Below are 19,144 nucleotides of genomic sequence, written 5' to 3' on the forward strand. Positions count from 1 at the left end.
TTGGGCCAGTAACTGAAAAGTTACTGGTTTGAAAACCTTAACCGACAACGTGAAACATCTGTTGATGTGCCCTTGAGCAAGGCACTTAACCCTAATTTACTACAGTAGCACTGTACTAATATGGCTAAGCCTGTAAAACAACACATTTCACTGCACCTATCTGGTGTATGTGACAATAAAACAATGATGGATTGGAATAGTGGGTTTCAACGTAAAGGCATCACCTATGAGCTTATAAAATATATACCCTTTTTCTGATTCTGGAGTGGGTGGGTGGTCAAAAAATGCCCCTTATATTTACATTTTTTGAATCCTTTTGGTTGAAGGGTGATGATGTCAGGAGCTGTGTGGGAATTTTCTTCAGCCTCTCCTAAATATAGCAAATTAGAAAATTACAGTTCCGCACCATTATAAAATGTACACAATGGGGCGCTAGTGAAAACACACATGAAAGGAGGGCTTTTCTTTGCATTGGTCCTTTTGGGCGAAGGCTTGGGAAATGATGTCAGGAGGTGTATGAAAATTGTCTACAATTCTATTCACTAATCTTCAACTTTGACCACAGGTCCTACCAGACATTCCTATAATAATCAGTCCACAAAGCTTATGATATGAAAATACAATTTTAACAGCATTTCAGAAATTGGAGAAATGACATACATTTTTTTTCATTTGACTACAGGGGAAGGTACGAATAATAATAATTTTTAGCTATCAATTGAAAACAAAATTGTTTTCAGTATGTTGATTCAATTACAAAATTGTTCCTTGCTGATATTACTCCATTTGCAGGTGTGAGTCAGGTTCTCCCAGCTTGGGTCAGTTGCAGAGATCAGTTGTGCAGCATTCCGTCACCACACTTCTTTGCGACTTGACATTACACTCATTTTCAGTAGCACATTTTCTCACCTCACCATCTGAAATTGAAGGCACACACATTAATGGGGGCCTTAGTGGAGAAATATACAAATGCCTAATCTTTCTGCACAATGTCATAACAAATGGATACACATTCAAAAATACTAAACAATAGGAGGAAATTGTTGATAGGAAAGTAGGTGCATCAGTTAAAGCAGAAATCCGCAGTTGAAACAGTAACAAAGCGTTCTCTACTCCCCTGTTTCAGTAAAAAGCCTAGAGATTGGGCTGGAGAAATCTAACCACTCAACTTCATAGACAGAGTTCTGGGTGCAAGGACTATTCAAATTATTAACCATGTTCTGAGGCTTTATGGTGTTTGTTTGCAATCATTGGAGTAAAAATAAGCTTATGTATTTTTTAGTTTGGATGGGGTTCAACAGTTAAACTAAGCTCATGAGGCATTTATAAATGATATTCTTTGAGAATAAATGGGTACATATCATAAATGTGTAAGTCCAAAAAATGAATGTAGCAACTGCAGATTGGCCCTTTAAGTAATTGATAAACAATTGAAAAAAAACTTCAAATAAGATCATTATTATGCCCCACAGTCAACAGAGCTACGTACAGTTAGTTAGCTACCGCCTCTTACTTCCTGACTCCAAACTGGCTCCAGTTGTATTTCGATTTTTACATTTGTGGCATCATATAGTATTTTGACTACCAATAGATGCAGTGTAATATGCTACTAAATTACTAAAGCAAAATGAAATATAGCTACAAACGGGGCGCTGGCTTATGAGCAGGCTGAAATAAACAGTTGCATGGAAGTACTATACATCCTCCTCGCTTGTGTTCTTGTAACAATTCAAAACACTACATGTGAGTTTCAAGTTGATCAAGTGAAGAGAAGTGAAGCTATTACAGTTTGATTGAGGAGGCAATATATATTTTTTACAAGGTTACCATTTTCTCTTCCACATCTGGACTTAGTAGAGGCTGACATGATGAACATACTTTCTGAGTTTCAAGTCAATCAGATGTACTGTTCACGAGAACACCATTTTTGGAGATTTGATTCAAAAAATCTAATATGAAGGAAAATCCAATATGAAGGAAATCATAGGTATATGATGCAAATGTGTTCCTTAAGCTAAAACACTCATCTATCAAGTTTTGTTGTGGTATGTGTAACAGGGCGGCGGAGCTGATATCTTTTTAGCATTCAAATAAATGCTAACAGTTTTGAGGTTCACAAACTGAATTGCTTGCTGTTTCCATGTTTTTTTTTTAAGATATCAAGACTTGCTTCAGTCGGCATACTCCTTCCTACACAGCAAATGTGTGTTAAAATCTCGTTGTTAATGTAAAAAGTGTTCTGAGTGTAATACAGTGCATTCCGAAATTACTCATACCCTATGACATTTTCCACATTATGTTGTTACAGCCCGATTCTAAAATTGATGAAATAGTGTTTTCCTCTCATCAATCTACACACAGTTCCCCATAATAACAAAGCAAAAACAGGTTTTTAGAATTGTATTCGAATGTATAAAAAAAATATCACAATTACATAAGTATTCAGACCCTTTACTCAGTACTTTGTTGAAGCACCTTTGGCAGCGATTACAGCATCGAGTCTTCTTGGGTATGACGCTACAAGGTTGGTACACCTGTATTTGAGGAGTTTCTCCCATTCTTCTCTGCAGATCCTCTCAAGCTCTGTCAGGTTGGATGGGGAGTGTTGCTGCACAACCATTTTCAGGTCTCTCCAGAGATGTTCGATCGGGTTCAAGTCCGTGCTCTGGCTGGGCCACTCAAGGACATTCTGAGACTTGTCCCGAAGCCACTCCTGCATTGTCTTGGCTGTGTGCTTAGGGTCAATGTTCTGTTTGAAGGTGAAACTCTGCCCCACTCTGAGGTCCTGAGCACTCTGGAGCAGGTTTTCATCAAGGAGCTCACTGTACTTTGCTCTGTCCTGACTAGTCTCCCAGTCCATGCCACAGAAAAGCATCCCCACAGCGTGATGCTACCACCACCATGCTTCACTATTGGGATGGTGCCAGGTTTCCTCCAGACGTGACATTTGCATTCAGGCCAAAGAGTTCAATCTTGGTTTCATCAGACAAGAGAATCTTGTTTCTCATGGTCTAAGAGTCCCTTAGGTGCCTTTTGGCAAACTCCAAGCGGACTGTCATGTGTCTTTTACTCAGGAGTGGCTTCCGGCTGGCCACTCTACCCTAAAAGCCTGATTGGTAGAGTTCTGCAGAGACGGTTGTCCTTCTTTAAGGTTCTTCCATCTCCACAGAGGAAGTTTGGAGCTCTATCAGAGTGGCCATGGGGTTCTTGGTCACCTCCCTGAACAAGGCCCTTCTCCCCCAATTGCTCAGTTTGGCCGGGGCTTCCAGCTCTAGGAAGAGTCTTGGTGGTTCCAAAGTTCTTCCATTTAACTTGTTATGGCTGGGGGCAGTATTGAGTAGCTTGGATGAAAAAGGTTCCCAGAGTAAAGTGTCTGCTACTCAGGCCCAGTTGCTAATATATGCATATTATTAGTATAGAATTGGATAGAAAACACTCTAAAGTTTCTAAAACTGTTTGAATGATGTCTGTGAGTATTACATAACTCATATGGCAGGCAAAAACATGAGAAAAAATCCAACGAGGAAATGGGGAATCTGAGGTTTGTAGTTTTTCAACTCATTGCCTATCGAATACACAGTGTCTATGGGGTCATATTGCACTTCATACGGCTTCCACTAGATTTCAACAGTCTTTAGAACCTTGTTTGATGCTTCTACTGTGAAGTGGGGGCGAATGAGAGGGGATTGAGTCAGAGGTCTGCCAGAGAGGCATGAGCTGACCACGCGCCTTCACGTGAGAGTTAGCTTGCTTTCCATTGCAATTCTACAGACAAAGGAATTCTCCAGTTGGAACATTATTGAGGATTAATGTTAAAAACATCCTAAAGATTGATTATATACATCGTTTGACATGTTTCTACGGACTGTAACGGAACTTTTTGACTTGTCGTCTGGCCCGCGCATCATGAATTTGGATTACTGGGTTAAAAGCGCAAACAAAAAGGAGGCATTTGGACATAAATGATGGACATTATCGAACAAAACAAACATTTATTGTGGAACTGGGATTCCTGGGAGTGCATTCTGATGAAGATCATCAAAGGTAAGTGAATATTTATAATGCCATTTCTGACTTTTGTTGACTCCACGACATGGCGGATATCTGTATGGCTTGATTTTGTTGTCTGAGCGCTGTACTCAGATTATTGCATGGTGTGCTTTTTCGGTAAAGCTTTTTTGAAATCTGACACAGCGGTTGCATTAAGGAGAAGTATATCTATAATTCCATGCATAATAGTTGTATCTTTTTATCAATGTTTATTATGAGTATTTCTGTAAATTGATGTGGCTCTCTGCAAAATCACCGGATGTTTTGGAACTACTAAACATAACGCGCCAATGTAAACTCAGATTTTTGGATATAAATATGAACTTTATCGAGCAAAACATACATGTATTGTGTAACATGAAGTCCTATGAGTGTCATCTGATGAAGATCATCAAAGGTTAGTGATTGAGATTCTCTTTGGCTGGGAAAATGGCTGTGTTTTTCTGTGACTAGGTGCAGACCTAACATAATCGTTTGGTGTGCTTTCGTCGTAAAGCCTTTTTGAAATCGGACACTGTGGTGGGATTCACAACAAGTTGATCTTTAAAACGGTGTAAAATACCTCTATGTTTGAGGAATTTTAATTATGAGATATTTGAATTTGGTGCCCTGCACTTTCGCTGGCTGTTGTCATATCGATCCCGTTAGTGGGATTCAAGCCATAAGAAGTTTAGCCACTGTGTTCTTGGGGACCTTCAAAACTGCAGAAATGTATTGGTACCCTTCCCTAGATCTGTGCCTTGACACAATCCTGTCTCGGAGCCCATTGACATTTCCTTCGATCTCATGGCTTGGTTTTTGCTCTGACATGCACTGTCAACTGTTTGACGTTCAAAAATAATCTCCAATCAATTTAATTTACCACAGGTGGACTCCAATAAAGTTGTAGAAACATCTCAAGGGTGATCAATGGAAACAGGATGCACCTGTTTCGAGTCTCATAGCAAAGGGTCTGAATACTTATGTAAATAAGGTATTTCTGTTTTTTAAACCTGTTTTTGCTTAGTCATTGTGGGGTATTGTGTGTATTTGATCAATTTTAGAATAAAGCTGTAAAGTAACAAAATATGGAAAAAGTCAAGGGGTCTGAGTACTTTCCGAATGCACTATCCGTCAAATGCGGCGGCGGGGCTGAGCCTTAGACTCTGAATGTTTATTACAGCCCCAACTACTGGCCAATCTGTGTTGTTTTTGCTGTCTGGGTAGCGGTGTTGATATACTTTGATATTGGCAAAGTATCATTTATTTGATCAGTTGTGCACTGATATATTGCAACAAAGGTGGGAGAATATTAAGAAAGAACGAAATAAGAATTCCATTAAAAACAATTGGTTTGCTTGCAAGTCCTAATAATTTGTTCACTTACAGGCTGGTTTGTGGAAAACAATTCTTCCACAGTGGGTGAAACTGACACCACACTCCACCTCGGTTATGTCAGTCTGGGTGCAGGTTGGATGGTCTGGATTGATGGTAGTACATTTGTGACACTTCAGTGCCACAGTAGCTGAGTTGGAGAAACAATGTGAATGTTATTTTCTGTATTTGTGAAAAATATTATTAGCTTTTGTTCTATAAAATCTTCATGGGCTAGATTTAGCAAGTCCCTGTCCCTGAGGAAATGCATATTCAAGGAGAGAACAACACAGGTCATAAAGAGAGACATTGTTAAAAGGTGAGACATTTGTGTCTCTGGTAATCCTGAACTGAATTGTTTTGTGTGATACTGCCAACATGGAATAAGCAGAAATAATTATTTAACAAAGGTAATTAGCTATTAAGAGGTTTTTAAGAGAGGTACGATCTTAAAGTATAACAGTTATATAGCACATTCATGTTAAAGATGCAGTCGAAAGTGTACTGATTGCTCAGATATCAGTTGACCCATTCCCAATAACAATGCTATTCTACTACAACCAATCTAGAATAATATGTAGAATGTTTTCATGGATCACTTTCAACTCACCACAGAATGCTGCAACAAGCACTGTTAAAGCAAGTGTCAGGGATGACATTGTATTGACCTAAATCAAGCAGAAACTTATAGTTATTGTTAGACATAGATTTCAGAATATTAAACATAGCAACAATTATTTCAGCCCACTGTTGCTACACATTCTTTCCTTGTGTATTATAATAATACCAAAACATATGTTTTAAGTAAAACATTAGCTATTGTCTGAAGCTGAAAAAGACAAGACATGTAAAAGCTAATTTGACCTATGCCCCAAGGCTTTTCAGCATCAGCAGCTTGACGACTGCTAGAGTACTGCAGCTTTATTGATCTACTGTACTTCACTAACAGATGTGCACACATTGGATGGGTGGATTGGGGTTCCAACCTCTCAAACAGTCTAATACTTACTCTTAGAGAAGGTTTACCCTAATAATGTAAACGTGTTTTAAACATTATGGGGAGGTTTGCCCGGACAAAGATTAAGCCTAGTCATGGATTAAAAAGCAAGATTATTTTACTCCAGGACGAGGTGTAATCTGTGTCCTCGAAACCACTCTTTAACCCTATATTTGACCTAGCTTAAAACATAAGCTTACTCAGATGGGAAATAGACAAGGTAGTGGACACCGTTTGAACTTATTTGACATTTTTCATGTTTCCGTTATAAAGAATGGAGTAATGCAACCTTATATTTTGAGTTATGATAGGGTAAAACAGTTATGCTAGAGACATTTACAATTTATCGTACTTAAAGCTGAGGTGGCACCAAAAGGTTCAAAAGTGGTGTGGCAAAAGTTGTACATGTCTTTCTGGGGCCTGGAGTTTTTCCTGATTTCATCACCTGGTCAGGTAAAACTTTGGGTCCTATTCGTAGGCTAGGACAGGGTCCAACACTAATTGTTTTTCTTACTGTCATGACCGGACCAGTTGGACAAAAATCTAATGGCCCGAACAGAATTTCTACTGGCTAGGACATGGTATAGTTTTCAATGCATTGGGGTCATGCAGGGCCTCTAGGCTGGCATGCTTTCTCTCTATATGCAGCTATTAACAGTCTATATTTATAATGAATAAATACAAATAATTTGGTGGGTGCTTATATTTGTCCTACTTCACACATGTACAAGTGTGTATTAATACGCATGTGTGAATTGGAAATGTGGTTTTTGCATATCACAACTCTCCCTGAGACCCCATCAGAGAGTGGGGTCACAGCCAGTGTCCACCATTATTAACGGCAACCCTGGAGCAATTAGAGTTAAGTGCCTTGCTCAAGGGTACATCAACAGAGTTCTCACCTTGTTGGCCAGTGGATTCAAACAAGTAACCTTTCGGTTACTGGCCCAATGCTCTAACCTGCTGCCACCTTTGGTTATTTTGAAGCTGTTTAATATAATTTAGCAATGTAAGTCGTTACTCTATTCTTTAGAATTGCATTTTATTAACTGCTTTTATTTGGTTTCTAAATTATGTCATTTAGATAATATTTTTTTTACATCTCAAAATAGGACGCTGCTCCTTTAAGAGAATTTGACCTGGCTTCATTATGCTAGACAAGACAAATGCTACAGTGTATTGTTGTGGCTTTCTTTTTGTCGACTATCAACAGTAGCCAGCACATTGCTAGTATGTTCACTATTGAAGGTTTACTTTTGTAAATTACTTTCCCAAAATAAAAAAAAAGCTCAGCGAGCAGATTGATGGGCGCTTCTTTTTGCTCAGGACAGCTTGCATGTGCTTTGTGAACGTATCAGCTTCTGTACTGCTCGAGTGCTCGAGAAGTCACTCGTGGGGGTGTAGTGGTGCTCAAATACAAATAGCACAGCGCTTCTGCATGTAGTCTTCAGTGGTTTTCTATAGTAGACTGCGACAGAGCAGGTAAATGTTGAACTGGACCCCAGAAAATGCACTGAGAACTGGCCGGGTTGCTGCTGCTATCTTTGAAAGTGGTGAGAAGTATTGGGCAAATGCGGTCTTGCAACATGTTTCCGGCGCTCTGATTGAAAGGGTCCATCTGTGATTGCTTCATAATTTTTTTAAACTTTTAAATTATTTAAATAAAACACCCATTGATGTTGATCATCTTGAAGAATTTAACTTATATTTAAAAAATAATAATAATAATGAGCTTAGTCCAATTGTCATACCATCAGAACCCCACCTATTTATTTGTTCAACTCAACTGTTTGAAAACAATGTAATTTTTTAACAAACACTGTTTAGCCTCTGAATATGTGACTCGTTTCAAGAAGCTAGGCACATGTCGCACATCACTACTTCACAGGAGAGGCATTTGAACATAATTTTTAAATGTTTTATCAAAATTAAATGCATGGTGGCTAGGTTTGACAATCTGTTTGTATTGTAGCTATGTGATTTTTTATTTTGTGTTATTGACTGTACGTTTGTTTATTCCAAGCGTAACTCTGTGTTGTTGTTTGTGTCACACTGCTTTATCTTGGCCAGGTCGCAGTTGTAAATGAGAAAATGTAAATGAGCCTCATCAGTCTCCTCTGGCCAACTTGGAGTAGGTTACACAGTGAGAGTGTGCATAACTGTACACGCTGCACTGCTTTCAATATCTGGGAACGATCTACATCGGGCAGGAGGTGAGCAATGTCAGCAAGGGGAGAAATGTCACCATGGACAATTTCTTAACTTCACTGTCATTAGCGCACAATTTGTTTGCAAAGACAAAAAGGAGGTCCCTCCTGTGCAAAATAAGGCACCTGCACAGTCATTACTGTACAATGTTGCTGAAGAATGACAAGACTACCCAATTTCCAACCAGAATACCTGTATTTATACTGGTATACCTTACTGATAAGACCATGTCAATTTTTGTCTCCTTCCCATCTAGCATGCCTTGGATGAATGAGACCGAGAGAAAGCAACCCCCCAGTACCACCTCATCTCACTGAAGAGCGATGAAGGCAAGACTGAGGAGTACAGCACAGCACCATGGTCTAAGAGAGAGGCAACATGAATGAGTAGTGTCGAGGGCAGGTGGGTCACGAGAGGAGTCACATACATACACTTATACATGATCATATACAAACGCTTAATCCGGTTAAGAACTTGCTGTTTGCTCACTCCACAGCTAGCTTGAAATGTTGTGGATGGAGCCATCCAATTGGTACCTTTTGGGTGTTTCAGACTATTGATATGTTGTCATGGAGGACAGTTGTTTGTTTGCAAGCAGAGGATCGCTGGTTTGTGCCCAGTGTGGGACAGGGACAGTGGAGGAAGATATACTGGTTTGTGCCCAGTGTGGGACAGTGGAGGAAGATATACTGGTTTGAGACCAGTGTGGGACAGGGACAGTGGAGGAAGATATACTGGTTTGAGACCAGTGTGGGACAGGGACAGTGGAGGAAGAGATACTGGTTTGAGACCAGTGTGTGACAGTGGAGGAAGATATACTGGTTTGAGACCAGTGAGGTACAGGGACAGTGGAGGAAGATATACTGGTTTGCATTAGCACTAGTTTAATCAGGTGTGTCAGCTGTGGCTGGGGAAAAAGTGTGACACCGATGAGGCCCCTGAGTACCACGATGAGGATGACCAAAAGAAGATGGAATCAACAGACTCGACACAAGATCAAGCGTCATCTTATACAACATGTTTCCCAAACTCGATCCTGGCCAAAGAGTAACAAATACGGCGACAATCAAGGTAAGACATAACGTTCTACTTATGCTTGATAAAACTGTCACGGCATTATGCTGCTATGTCATTTCAGACAATTGTTTTAATTTGCTATTGTAGCTAACTAGCTAGCTACGTAAGGTGGAGAGGTTGGTTAGATTCAACAAATGTAATGTTTGTAGCTGATCTGAGCTCATGCCTGTTAGATAGTTAATCTGTCTTGAATGTAATTGTAACTATGGCTGAGATAATATAACAAAATAATTATGTAGAGGGTTAATGTTGTCAAGATACGATGAGTTAGCTAGCCAGCTAGTATACTTATGCCGTAAGTGGGCTGCTCGGACGAGACGTGAACCCGGGACCCTGGCTAGCAGGCTAGTTCGGTACCTAACCACTGACATTACAACATCAACTAACAAAACAGATACAATTTCAATCATGTAAGCTATCTGGCTTGAATTCAATTTTGAATGTGGCTGAGAACAAAAATATTTTTAGCATCAATGTTGTCGGGATATAAGTAAGGTTATCTAGATAAAAACTTGTGTAGCTAGCTACTGTTGCTAGGAGAGAGTGGCTAGGTGTCAGTTTTGCTTCACAGCTTGGTACATAGACCTTTTAGATTTCCAATGAGGGTACGCCTCATTTCTCAATTTGAATGAGACTGTATGATCTGTAATCCTAACTCTGTCTGTCTTTTTCTGTTTCTCCTTCAACAAAAATGAAGTATTAGCCTGTTAGCCCCAATGTAATTTAGTTAGCTTACCTTCATTCTTTGCTGTAAAAGATAACAGAAAAAAATATTGTTTTTAATTACATCAACAACACCTTTCTCAGATATTCAAAAGGAAGGCACTTATGTAATCTTTTTCTGTTATTTGAGTGTAACTGTTGACAATTTAGTGGATTTTCTTAAATGTCATTGTAGAGATCTTCTACACATCCTTCAAGAAAGAAAATGAGAGAGTTGATCGCGGCACCATCAGTTTGCCGCGGAATTGAGCTCTCAACCGCTGTGCCACATTACGTTCCGTACTATGGAATATTGACTGAGAAATTATAAGGGCGAAAAACTCTCTTCAACATGCATTGCTATAGTCACGTCTATAATAATACAATTGTTTAGCCAACATTTGATAAGACTTGCATCTTAAAGGAGATAAGGAGATGTTACATATTTTCCAATCGCAAATAGCCCTAAACATCCATTTTTTGTGAAGATACATACATACAATATGCTTAACAGACATCAAAATTACAACATACATTTGATGGATTATGATAAGATAAAGTAGTATTAAGCTATTCCAAAGCCACATTCTTCAAAACATTTACAAAATAGCAATACTTAACAACACTAAAACAAGACTAAAAGTTCACATGCTGTATCAAACATTTTTCAAAAAAATGTACTAAGTTTGAGAAGAATTTAAAGTACCTTCAATATTCTTAAATGTCAAGAAAAGTCCATAAAGGTTTTTATAGAGAGGAAAGTGAACTCTTACCTCTCTGACTACTTGAATGTATGGTTCAAAAGCAACCATCTCCTTCATTTATATATGACATCTGAGCCTCACCCCAGGCATCCGTTTCAGCCAATAGTCGTCTCACATATATTTGCTTTGGCCTCCGACTAAATGGTGTTGTGCATGTGATTTAAACCCCGAATCTGGATTTTGTTTCAGCCTAATGACAACCCCTGAGGTATGCTGCGGAATATGTGTATTTGTATGGTAAAGTATTTTTGGTATATGCTTCAGGAGACTATAAAACAGCTATTTTCTCACTCTAATTGTGTTAAACTCCCTCAAACAAACAAACCAAAACCCACTCTCTCATCCAGTCAGTTTTTTTCAAGTGAAGTGGGACTTCTTGTTTGGTTTGACAGTAGTTTTTTTATTAAAAGGTGCTTCTTTGCCACTTCACTATGAATGTTAATTTTTGAAAAAAATGATAACCTACAATGTTTATTAACAATCATTATCCATTTCTCTCAGCCCTGGGCTAATGGTACCATTCCTCAATCATTATCCATTTCTCTCAGCCCTGGACTAATGGTACCATTCCTCAATCATTATCCATTTCTCTCAGCCCTGGGCTAATGGTACCATTCCTCAATCATTATCCATTTCTCTCAGCCCTGGGCTAATGGTACCATTCCTCAATCATTATCCATTTCTCTCAGCCCTGGGCTAATGGTACCATTCCTCAATCATTATCCATTTCTCTCAGCCCTGGGCTAATGGTACCATTCCTCAATCATTATCCATTTCTCTCAGCCCTGGGCTAATGGTACCATTCCTCAATCATTATCCATTTCTCTCAGCCCTGGGCTAATGGTACCATTCCTTGAATAGTGTGCATTTGATCCAACCTTCACATTATGTAGGGTCTTTGGCATCCAGCTTTGTACACTTCTTGTTTGGGTTGGTCACCTGTTGTTCTGCTTCTCCTGTGCACTTTCTCAATGTAGAAGAAGTGCTCCTGGCTAAAGTTGCATGACGTGGCTTCTTTGTCCTATTCTCTTGTCTTAGTATTGTTACCAGATCTTTGAAGCTGTTGGCAAGCATTGGTGTGTATGTGGCAGCGGCGGCCCGCCCATCAGGGCGTTAGGGTCGGTGACCTACTTGTGATAAAAATAAATAAATAATAGTTTTAATTTTTAAGTTTTAATAAAATATATATATATATATACAGTACCAGTCAAAAGTTTGGACACACCTACTCATTACAGGGTTTTTCTTTATTTGTACTATTTTCTACATTGTAGAATAATAGTGAAGACATCAAAACTATGAAATAACAGATATATGGAATCATCTTGTAACCAAAAAAAGTGTTAAACAAATCAAAATATATGTTATATTTGAGTTTCTTAAAAGTAGTCACCCTTTGCCTTGATGACAGCTTTGCACACTCTTGGAATTCTCTCAACAGATTCATGAGGTAGTCACCAATGCATGTAAATTAACAGGTGTGCCTGGTTAAAAGTTCATTTGTGGAATTTATTTCCTTCTTAATGCTTTTGAGCCAATCAGTTGTGTTGTGACAAGATAGGGGTGGTATACTGAAGATAGCCCTATTTGGTAAAATACCAAGTCCATATTATGGCAAGAACAGCTCAAATAAGCAAAGAGAAACGACAGTCCGTCTTTATAATATGTTTATTATTTTACAATAAAAAATCTAATAAAAAAATACTAACAATGACATTCATTGTACTGTTGAATGGGATGGCCAATTTAGAGGACAAAACAAAACTTAACTCACACATACACCACATAAAACAAAATCCTATTAGGTGGTACATGTATAGGAAGACAGCATATAGTCATTACAAGCAGTGTAGTTAAGCCAAAAATAAATATTGAGTGGAGTACAGCACAGAGTAGCAGCAGATCGTCAACCCAGTTATGAAGCGGGACTAGACCATTTATCCAGTATCGGCTGCCATATTTTGTAAAACATTGGACTTCTATTGGAGGTATTGTATTGAATCCTTTCCATATGTATTACATTCCCTAAATCCCGTAACCACATTTCAAAGGTAGGTACAGTCTCCAGTTTCCAAAATTGCAATATGAGCCTTTTGGCTAATAGAGTACAAAGAGAGACAGCTTTCCCTTCGTGGTTATTCCCATCAACTGTACCAAACAGAGCGGTCAATGGGTCTGGGGCTAGAACTCTATCAAAGGCTCTAGATAAATAATCAAAAATGAGAGACCAGTAAACATGTAACTTAGGGCATGTCCAGAATAAGTGGGTCAACGTCCCCTCATCCTGCTTGCACCTCTCACACAGTGGTGAGGTGTCCGGGAATATTTTATGCAGTTTTACTTTTGAGTAATGTAACCTGTGTATCACCTTAAACTGTACAAGGTTGTGTCTGGCATTCACTGAACTGTGGTTTATATTCCTGAGAGCTTCTACCCAGTCCTCATCTGAGATTTCTGACCCAAGTTCTTGTTCCCAAGCCCTTTTAATGGTGTCTGTGGATACCTCTATGTGGGCCTGTAGCACATCATACAGTCTAGAGACCTACCCTTTTGAATGGGGTTTGACAAGGATCAAGCTATCTAATGTAGGACTATTTGGCTTCATGCCATACTGTGGGATATGTGTCCTTACGAAATTCCTGATTTGGAGGTATCTGAAAAAATGTGTTGTTGGCATGTTGAACTTTCCCTGTAATTGTTGAAACGAAGCTAACTGACCATCTATGTATAGATTACCAATTGTTGTGAGCCCCTTCTCCCTCCACTGTGAAAACACCACATCATCCAATGCGGGGTGGAAAGCATGATTCAGGCAAATCGGGCTGTCAATGTATACAGTGGGTATGTTAAGGAAATACCTAATCTGTTTCCAGATCCTAAGCGTATGACAAATGACTGGGTTAGAGTCATAAGTGGATTTTTTCACATATGATGGGCTATTAACAAGTGCAGGGAGTGAGGAACGTTGACAGGAGGCCTGCTCAATCAAAAGCCATGCAGGCATATCCTTCTGTCTCATCGCAGGTAAACTTTCCCTCCAGAAAGAGACAATGTTCAGATTAGCAGCCCTATAATACAGTTTAAAGTGAGGAAGGCCAGAGCCCCGCTCTATTTTGTACTTGAGTTACTATTGAATCCAGTTTCTTGAAATAGCTTTGTGGTATGAAATTGGGTAGACATTGGAAGAGGTAGAGAAACCTGGGTAGGACAACCATTTTAATAGCATTTATACGACCAACCAAGGAGATAGGCAGAGTCTTCCAAAAATATATATTTTGTTTAAGCTGATATATTTTCATGTCCCAATTCGCTTTCAATAGCTGATCAAGGTCTCTTGTCACTACAATGCCAAGGCTTGTGAACTTGTCCATCACTGTTCTAAACGGGGTAGATTGCAGAAATTGCATATCCTCAGGCTGTGATATTGGCATCAACTCACTTTTTTGCCAGTTTATCTTGTAGCCAGAGAAGGAGCCAAATGTGTTTATCAAGTTAAGTAAGGGTGGAATAGAAGTTTTAGGCTTGGACAAAAACAAAAGAACATCGTCTGCATATAGGGAAATTTTGTGCTGTGTGTCCTTTATTTTAACAGAAGCTATATCGGCACATGCCCGAATGCGAGTAGCAAGGGGTTCCATGGCTATAGCGAAGAGAGCAGGCAAATTAGGGCACCCCTGTCGGCACCCCTTGAACAAGCGGAATGACTGCGACATTTCTTGATTGGTTACCATGGACGCCATTGGGTGTGCATAAATAATTCTTATCCAATTAATCAATACCTTTCCGAATCCGAAGTGCTCCAGAACCGACATCATATATTTCCACTAAATCCGGTCAAACGCCTTCTCTGCATCAAGAGCTATTACCACTTCCTCAACCTTATGATCGTGATACATTACGTTGAAAATACGTCTCAAATTGTAGTGTATATGTCGGCCCGGGATAAAACCTGTCTGGTCAGGGTGTATGATGTCAGAAATATATGTTTTCAATCGGTTTGCCAATATCTTTGTCAACACCTTGTTTTCTATGGGGAGTAACGACACGGGGCGATAAGACGACATCTCCATGGAATCCCTATGTTTTTTCAAGATCAGTGCTATTGTAGCCTCATACAGTGTTTGCGGGAGTTTGGCATTTTCTTTGGCTTGTTTAAACATTCGCAACATAAGTGGAGCTAGACTGGCGCAGTACTTCTTATAGAATTCTATTACATATCCATCGGGTCCAGGGGCCTTGCTGTTTGGACATTGTGCTATCGCTGTGTTAATTTCCTCCAAAGTTATCCCTGCATCGAGTGCAGAAGCTGCCCCCCTGTCTAGTTTAGGAAGTTCACATTCAGCGAGAAAGCGTTCCGTAGTGTGTGGATCAGTAGCATCGCATTTTGATTGGTATAGCTCTGAGTAAAACTGCGCAAAGCATTTATTAATATCCTGCGGATCTGTTACTATTTTACCCTTCTTGTCTTTTATTTTGTGAATAGCTCTAGATGCCTGTACATGCCTTAGCTGTCTTGCTAATAATTTATGTGGTTTGTCACCCAGTTCAAAATAACTTTGTTGCGTTCTAGCAAGTAAAGAGCCCACCCGTTTCAAAAGGATGGTATTGTATTCATATTTTAACTTTGTGATCTTCTCAAGGACTGTATACGAGGAATTCGTCCTAAAAACGTTCTCCTGTTCCCCTAACTCTCTTTCAATTTCTCTTAGCCTAGTATTGGCGTGTTTCTTCCTCTCTGATGTATAAGAAATAATGTAACCTCTAATCACAGCCTTTAGAGATTCCCAAAGGGTGGAGTCGTCAACATCCCCCGTGTCGTTAGTTCAGAGGAAAAAGGCAATCTGCTCCTTCAAATACTGACAAAAAGCCTAATCTTTCAGCAGGTATGCGTCTAAGCGCCACGGTCGCCGACCTGTCGACATATTGTAGAGTTTCAGCACCATGGACACAGGAGAATGGTCCGTAATTAGAATTGGGTGATAGGTAACCGACTCAGCTGCTGAAATTAGTTTGGAGTCCAACAAAAAATAGTCAATTCTGGAATATGATTTATGAACTGATGAAAAGAAAGAGTAATCCCTATCTGTTGGGTGCGTCAGTCTCCAAATATCGACAATGTTAAGGTTTGTCATCAATGTATTTAGACAGACATTGGCATTTGATTGTTGAAGTGACCTTGATAGATGTTTATCTAAAAGAGGATCTAACGTACAGTTAAAGTCCCCTCCAACAATAACACTTGTATCCGAGATATTTGGTATGTCCTTAAATACCCTTTGAAAAAATAATGGATCATCGAAGTTGGGTCCATATAAATTGACCAAGGTTACTGGTTTCGAATTCAGTGTACCAGCCACAATAATATACCGACCATTAGGATCTGAAATCGAGGATGAGTAAACAAACTGAAAGTTTTTCCTTATCAGAATTGCTACCCCTCTCGCTTTTGCATCAAAGTTAGACGGGTATATCTGACCGATCCAGCCGACTCGTAGCTTGGCCTGAGTGGAGCGTTTAATGAGTTTCTTGAAGAAACACTGTCAGCACCCAGTGATTTAAGATGAGAAAAAACCTTAGCTCGTTTCACCACATGCCCCAAGCCATTACAGTTCCAGCTGACCATCTTTATTCCACCTGGTCTACTCTGTGCTCTGTCACTATGTGGCATTTCTTATTTTAGAGCAAATTGTTGCTGTCATACAAAACTCAGAAGAAAAACGTCCCGCCGTGCGGGAGCTTGTCATGCCACCTGTACTAATAATAAACGTGAACATAAAACACATACCCCATCCCCCCTCCCGTCCCTTTACTGAGTGACTTCCCCAAACGAAGCACTCCTTGGCTAACACACAAACTTTAGGGTGTCTAGACATACAGCTTGAACTAACTCGTCGTCTATAGATGCTCCGCATATACGCTAATATTAAATAGCACGTAACACTTAACTCTCACGTTAGGGGGTGAGTGGCGCTAAAACATGATGTGCCAAACAATGCTATATTAGCCACAACATCTCACCAATCATAAGTCCCAAATTCTGATCTTCTAATCGAAAAGACATAGTCCGGAAACCCAAACACATTCCTGGCCTCTATTTGGTCATTTAGCCGGCTGACACAGCCGTTCTGTATCCTCAGCCAGGGAGCTTGCTTGTCAAGAACAGATCGGCCTCTTTTGGGTTGTCAAATGTACGTGTTGATCCTTCGACTGTCACCTTAAACCGGGCTGGGAAGAGGAATCCATATCGGATGTTGGCCGCCCTGCATTTGTTGCGTACCTCATCAAACTCTTTCCGTTGGTTCCTCACCTCCAAGGTAAGATCTGGGTAGAAAGACACCCTGACTCCGTTGAAGTTAAGGGGGAACTTTTGACTAGCCAGCTTGAGGATGAGATCCCTGGTCTGGGGATAGTGAAGCCGTACAATGAATGGCCTTGGTGGCCGCCCTTGGCCGGCTTCGTTGCCTGAGATCTGTGTGCGCGGTCGATCAGGATGGCCGTTTTGAAGTGTTCGCTCCCCTGCAGGGCCGGTATCAGCTCCGAGACAAATTCAGTGGGTTTCCCTTTCTCAGTGTCCGCCTGGATGCCACATATTCGGATGTTCTGGCGTCTTGAATGCGACTCAAGCATTTCCAGTCGGGCTTTCAGGGTTTTGTTGTCATTTTTTAAACTTTGCGCACTGTTTCTCTATGTCCTGTAGCCTGGCCTCGTGATCGACTGTCGTCTGCTCAACCTCATGCACCCTTCTCTGAGTTGCCTTCACAGTTTCGGCCAAAGTCCCAATACTCTTTGAGATATCAGCCAACCTTGTGTCCACCTTCTTGCTTAGTGAGTTTATGGCAGCCAGTATGTCACTTTGCGTAGGCTCTGTGGGGAACTCTTGGAAGCTAGCCTCTTCAGCTAACTCCTCGTGGGTTGGTGACGTTGAAATTGGTTCGCTGTCTATCTCATTCAAATTATCTTGTTTAGCGCTCCCTTTTCTGGTGCCTTTTTCCTTTGTCATTATTTGTTTGAAGATATAGGTTGTGAGAGGTTAAGATAAATATTAATTTGTTTCAAAATGGAGCGGAGCTCTAGCAAAGCACGTCTACTCCATAGCACGCTCTCTAGCGCCCCCGACAGTCCGTCTTTAGTTTAAGACATGAAGGTCAGTCAATCAGGCAGTTGCAAAACCATCAAGCGCTATGATGAAACTGGCTCTCATGAGGACCGCCACAGGAAAGGAAGACCCAGAGTTACCTCTGCTGCAGAGGATAAGATCATTAGAGCTACCAGCCTCATAAATTGCAGCCCAAATAATTGCTTCACAAAGTTCAAGTGACAGACATCTCAACATCAACTGTTCAGAGGAGACTGAATCAGGCCTTCATGGTTGAATTGTTGCAAAGAAACCACTACTAAAGGACACCAATAATAATAAGCGACTTGCTTGGGCCAAGAAGCACAAGCAATGGACATTAGACCGGTGGAAATCTGTCCCTTAGTCTAATGAGTACAAATTTGAGATTTTTGGTTCCAACCGCCGTGTCTTTGTGAGACGCTGAGTAGGTGAACGGATGATCTCCGCATGTGTGGTTCCCACCGTGAAGCATGGAGGAGGAGGTGTGATGGTGAAACTATCATTTGTTTTTCAACAGGACAATAACAGGACACACCTTCAGGCTGTGTAAGGACTATTTTACCAAGAAGGAGAGTGATGGAGTGCTGCATCAGATTACCTGGCCTCCACAATCACCCAACCGCAACCCAATTGAGATGGTTTGTGATGAGTTGGACCACAGGGTGAAGGAAAAGAAGCCAGCAATTGCTCATCATATGTGGAAACTACTTAAATACTGTTGGAAAAGCATTCCAGGTGGAACCGGTTGAGAGAGTGCAAGAGCGTGCAAAGCTGTCATCAAGGCAATAGGAGGCTACTTTGAAAAATATAAAATACCTTCTGATTTGTTGAACACTTTTTTGTATGTCGACACAATGTAGAAAATAGTGAAAATAA

General features: G+C 40.2%; 2 protein-coding genes across 2 annotated transcripts in view; one reads left to right on the forward strand and one right to left on the reverse strand.

Moving 5' to 3' along the window:
• Window positions 1-604: 604 nt before the first annotated feature.
• Window positions 605-10,429, reverse strand: LOC110498807 (lymphocyte antigen 6D-like). The gene is made up of 4 exons (XM_021575436.2): window positions 10,422-10,429; window positions 6,014-6,071; window positions 5,417-5,554; window positions 605-917 (listed from the first exon to the last, which is right to left on the reverse strand). Exons 1-4 carry the CDS (start codon window positions 10,425-10,427, stop codon window positions 820-822), a joined length of 300 nt encoding a protein of 99 aa, XP_021431111.1. The 5' UTR covers window positions 10,428-10,429; the 3' UTR covers window positions 605-819.
• The window catches only part of gall (galanin-like), a 73,582-nt gene continuing 61,989 nt past the window's right edge, over window positions 7,552-19,144 (forward strand). The window contains exons 1-2 of the mRNA XM_036955598.1: window positions 7,552-8,613; window positions 8,865-9,679. Of these exons, the coding sequence (XP_036811493.1) occupies window positions 9,626-9,679 (54 nt within the window). The 5' untranslated portion in view covers window positions 7,552-8,613; window positions 8,865-9,625. The remainder of the gene's footprint in view (window positions 8,614-8,864; window positions 9,680-19,144) is intronic.

Source organism: Oncorhynchus mykiss, chromosome 20 (assembly GCF_013265735.2).
Source record: "Oncorhynchus mykiss isolate Arlee chromosome 20, USDA_OmykA_1.1, whole genome shotgun sequence".
NCBI classification, from domain to species: Eukaryota; Metazoa; Chordata; class Actinopteri; order Salmoniformes; family Salmonidae; genus Oncorhynchus; species Oncorhynchus mykiss.